Genomic DNA, 5,237 nt, shown 5'->3' on the forward strand with positions numbered 1-5,237 from the left:
ACCTCAGCCTCCCAAAGGCGCGGGATTACAGGCTGAGCCACCGAGCCCGGCTTGTAGCTCGTCTTTTTACTTCTGTATTTTATCTTAAACATTCTTTTTTATTTTGACATAATCTGAGATTTATAAAATTGTTGTCGAAGCAATACAAAGGAGTCCCAAACCCATTTCATGCAGATCTTCCAGGTTTTAATGTCTTACATGATCCAAACTAGGAATTCTAATTCAGATCTTGGCACTTGTCCGATTGATGGCCTTTTTGGGGCTGAGGATCAGTCCAGGATCTCATTTTGTCTTTGGTTGTCATGTCTTGTGATCACCTCTAATCTGGGAACATTCCTCAATCTTTCTTTCTCTTTTATGACCTTAACACTTTTGAACATTCCAGGCCAGTTAGTTAGTAGAATGCATGTGTAGTTGGGTTTGTCTGAGGTTCCCTCACGATCTAATCTGGGCCGTGCATTTTTGGCAGAAATACTGAAAATATGTTTTCCCTGCTTAGTCCAACATATATACATGCTATCTTTTGAGGTACAGAAAGCTTATATTTCATCAGCGTTTTCTTTTTTTTTTTTTTCTTTTTATTGAGTCAGAGTCTCACTCTGTCACCCAGGCTGGAATGCAGTGGCACACTCACGGCCACCGCAACTTCGACCTGCTGGGCTCAGGTGATCTTTCATCTCTACCTTCCAAGTAGCTGGAACTACAGGCACGCACCACCATGCCTGGTTACTTTTTTAATTTATTGTAGAGATGAGGTCTCGCCAAGTTGCCCAGGCTGGTCTCAAACCCGTGGGCTCAGGCAATCCTCTCACCTCAGCCTCCCAAAGTGCTGGGATTATAGGCGTGAGCTATGGCCAGTGTTTTCTTTATTGAGATTTTATGCCTTGCATATGAGACCTTTTTGTTTTTTTGAGTCATAGTCTCACTCTGTCACCCAGACTGGAGTGCAGTGGCATGATCACGATTACCACAGCCTTGACTTGCTGGATTTAGGTGACCCTTCTGCCTCAGTCTCCTGAGTAGCTGGAACGCCAGGCGAGCGCCACCATTTCCGGATAACCTTTTGATGTATTGTAGAGACGAGGTCTCGCCAAGTTGCCCAGGCTGGTCTCGAATTCCTGCGCTCAGACAACCCTCTCACCTTGGCCTCCCAAAGTGTTGGGATTACAGGCGTGAGCCACTGAGCCTGGCCCAGACTTTATATCACATCCTATCCTATCCCAAGTTCATGAAGAAATTCTTATATATTTTCTCCTAAAGATTTTAATGTTTTGCCTTTTGCACAAGGTTGTTAATCTATCCAAAGTTTAAGTACATGATGATGCAATACAGGGATATAATTTTCATTTTCTACATAGGAGCTGCCAATGTTTACTGGCCACTTGAACTTCCTGCATTACACTGTTATTCTTTTTTTTTTTTTGAGTTGGAGTCTCACTCTGTCGCCCAGACTGGAGTGCAGCGGCCGCTCCTGGCCACTGCAGCCTCGACCTGCTGGGCTCCGGCGAGCCTTCCGCCTCAGCCTTCCAAGTAGCCGGAATTACAGGCATGCGCTACCACGCCCGGCTGATTTTTTGATCTATTGTAGAGATGAGGTCTCGCTGCCCAGGTGGGTCTTGAACCCGCGGCCTCAGGAAATCCACTCACCTCAGCCTCCCAAAGACGCGGGATTACAGGCTGAGCCACGGAGCCCGGCTACAATGTTATTCTTTATTGACTTGCCTATTAGGTTGTTTGTCTTGTACTTATTGGTCTGCAGGAACTCTATCTATAGAGACCAGCTTTTTGCTAAGGCCGCCATTCCTTCATGATTATTTAATGGGTGCAGCCCTTTTTTAGTGAATGCCAGAACCCTGCATAGAACAGCTTAGCACTGAGTAAATTTCAGTAAGCCCAGGGTGACTCAGAGGGTCCTGGTCCCGCCCTGTGGAGGCCACAGCTTCATCTGAAGCATGGCATTGGGAAGTCTCCCGTTTTCCTTGGCATCCTGTGGCCCTTGAGTGACCCCTGCCTCGTCTCCCCACACCCCAGGCTGACCCCGGGCTTGTATGACCTGGGCCGCACTGTCTTCTGCCTCGACTACATGGTTTTCACGCTGCGGCTGCTGCACATCTTCACGGTCAACAAACAGCTGGGGCCCAAGATCGTCATCGTGAACAAGATGGTGAGGGTCGTGGGCTTAGCGGGCAGAGCCAGAGGAGGAACGGCCTGGGGCTGTCAGACTGGGTTCAGTCGAACGCCCCCTCGGCGGGAAGGGCGTGGCTTTGGGGAGCAGGAGGCGTGGCTTTGGGGGAAGGGCGGGGCCAGACTCGGCCACATCTTCCTCTCCCTGCAGATGAAGGACGTGTTCTTCTTCCTCTTCTTCCTTGGCGTGTGGCTGGTTGCCTACGGGGTGGCCACGGAGGGGCTGCTCAGGCCCCAGGACGGCGACCTCTCGAGTATCCTGCGCCGCGTCTTCTACCGGCCTTACCTGCAGATCTTCGGGCAGATCCCCCAGGAGGACATGGACGGTAGGGGGGATGACAGGGCGTGACCCCCTCCTTCTGAGACCGTCGCCCTTCCCCGGTGTCTGTAACCCATCTCTCCAAGGAAACGTCTCTCTGAGTCTCTGTCTCCCCCTTCCTCTGGTTCTCAGAGCGCCCCCCGCACACTCCCCACCACCCTCTCCACGGGCCGTCATTTCCCTTCTGTGTCCCCTCGGCCCTTCCTCCCTCTGGGTCTGTCCCCACCCCGCCCCCTCCGGCTTTGTGTCTTCCTTGGACCTCTGTCCCCCTGGCCCATCTCTGTCTCCCTTCACAGTGGCCCTCATGACGCCCAGCAACTGCTCTGCAGAGGAGGGCTTCTGGGCCAAACCCAGTGGGCCCAAGGCCGGCTCGTGCGTCTCTCAGTATGCCAACTGGCTCGTGGTGCTGCTCCTCGTCGTCTTCCTGCTGGTGGCCAACATCCTGCTGGTCAACTTGCTCATTGCCATGTTCAGGTGAGGCCTGATCGCGCTCTGGTCCCACCTCATCCAGCGTGACTCTTGACCCCATCACAATTCTTTTTTTTGTTTTTTTTCGAGTTGGAGTCTCCTCTGTCACCCAGACTGGAGTGTAGTGGCCGCTCCCGGCCACCGCAGCCTCGACCTGCTGGGCTCTGGCGATCTCTTCGCCTCAGCCTTCCAAGTAGCTGGAACTACCGGCGCGCTCTACCACGCCCGGCTAATTTTTGATTTATTGGAGAGATGAGGGCTCACCAAGTTGCTCAGGCGGGTCTCGAACCCGCGGACTCAGGCAATCCACTCACCTCAGCCTCCCAAAGGCGCGGGATTACAGGCTGAGCCACCGAGCCCGGCTCCCGTCACAACTCTTGAAGCCATCTACTCAACTGTCTTTAGTTCTTGAACTCTGACTCAAACCTAATGCTGGGTTGTCCCCCAACCCAGTCAAACCTTGCTCCTGACATGGACTTTGGACCCATACTCTCCCTAAGCCCTGGCTGAACTTTTTTTATGGTAAAAAAAATACACATAAGCCAGGTGCAGTGGCTCACGCCTGTAATCCCAGCATTTTGGGAGGCTGAGGCGGAGGGATCCCAGGAACTTGAGACCAGCCTGGGCAACATAGCAAGACCTCATGTCTTTAATTAAAATAAAATTTTTTAAAAGAATTTTATTTTTTTCCATGGGTGAATAATATTCATTGTATGGCTAGACCACATTTGGCTTAAATACTTATCTTTTGGTGGACACTTGAGTTGTTTCCACCTTTTGACTACTGTGAATAATGTTTGTTGGGACCTTGGCATAGAATTCCATTTATACGAAACATTTAGACTAGGCAAATTCATAGAGAGAGATTAAGTAGATTTGAGTTTGCCAAGACCTGGGGGGATGGAATATGGCGAGATATTGCTGAATGGATACACACATTCTGTCTGGGGTTATAAAATGCTTTGGAAATAGTTGTGATGGATGCAGAGCATTGTCAAGGTAATTAATGCCACTGAATTGTACACTTAAAAATGGCCAAAATGGCAAATTTTATAGTATATATATGTTACCACAATTTTTTAAAGTTTGGGCCAGGTGTATAATCCTAGTGCTTTGGGAGGCCAAGGCGAGAGACTTGCTGGAGGCCAGGAGTTTGAGATCAGCCTGGACAACACAGTGAGACCCTGTGACTACAAAACTTTTTTAAAATGTAGTCTCAGTTATTTGGGAGGTTGAAGTGGGAGGATTACTTGAGTCCAAAAGTTCGAGGCTACCATGAGCCACTGCACTCCAGTCTGAGTGACATAATAAGACTCTGTCTCTAAAACAAAAACAAAAACAAACCAAAAACAAAAAAAATTCAGCCTGGGCTCAGAGAGAGGATTTGAATCTCTGTTGTTATTGCTTTGGAGTGTATATGTGGAAGTGGAATTGTGGTCATATGGTCATTTTATTTTTAGCTTTTTGAGAAACTGCCCAACTATTGCCAAGCAGCGGTGTCATTTTACATTCTAACCAGGAGGGCATGAGGGTTCTAATTTATCCACGTTCTTCCCCACACGCGTTCTTTTCCTTCTGTAGAAATATAGTCATGCTCTTGGGTGTCAAGTGGTGTCTCCTTGTGGCTTGAATTTGCATTTCCCTAAGTCTGTTCATGTTGAGCATGTGCCCTTCTTTTCTTTCTTTCTTTTTTTTTTGAATCAGAGTCTCACTCTGTCACCCAGGCTGGAATGCAGTGGCACACTCACAGCCACTGCAGCCTCGATCTGCTGGGCTCAGGTGGTCATTCCACCTCACCTTTCCAAGTAGCTGGAACCACAGGTGCATGCCACCACGCCTGGCTAATATTTATTTTTTATTTTTTATTTATTGTAGAGACGAGGTCTCACCAAGTTGTCCAGTCTGGTCTCAAATCCCTGAGCTCAGGCAATCCTCTTGCCTTGACCTCCCAAAGTGTTGGGATTACAGACTTGAGCCATCGCACCCAGCCATGTCCTTGCTTTCTATGCTATTATGTTTTCTGTGTCCTTGTCAGCTATTTATGTACCTTCTTTGGAGAAATGCCTCTTCAAGTCTTTTGCCCATTTTTATGTTGGGTTGTCTGTCTTTTTGTTGAGCTGTAGAACTTCTTTATATATCCTAGGTATTAAACTATCAGAGTTACATTTTGCAAATATTTTGTCCCATTCTATAGGATATCTTTTCTTTTCTTTTTTTTTTTTGAGTTGGAGTCTCACTCGGTCGCCCAGACTGGAGTGCAGTGGCC

The 5,237-nt window shown here is 48.6% G+C and overlaps 1 protein-coding gene across 1 annotated transcript in view; it reads left to right on the forward strand.

Moving 5' to 3' along the window:
- The window catches only part of TRPM4 (transient receptor potential cation channel subfamily M member 4), a 51,951-nt gene that overhangs the window by 40,998 nt on the left and 5,716 nt on the right, over positions 1-5,237 (forward strand). The window contains exons 17-19 of the mRNA XM_021715609.1: positions 2,032-2,164; positions 2,336-2,510; positions 2,800-2,977. Coding sequence (XP_021571284.1) covers positions 2,032-2,164; positions 2,336-2,510; positions 2,800-2,977 — 486 coding nt within the window. The remainder of the gene's footprint in view (positions 1-2,031; positions 2,165-2,335; positions 2,511-2,799; positions 2,978-5,237) is intronic.

The sequence above is a fragment of the Carlito syrichta genome, unplaced genomic scaffold, assembly GCF_000164805.1.
Source record: "Carlito syrichta isolate Samal-C Ts95f unplaced genomic scaffold, Tarsius_syrichta-2.0.1 Scaffold307218, whole genome shotgun sequence".
Taxonomy (NCBI): domain Eukaryota; kingdom Metazoa; phylum Chordata; class Mammalia; order Primates; family Tarsiidae; genus Carlito; species Carlito syrichta.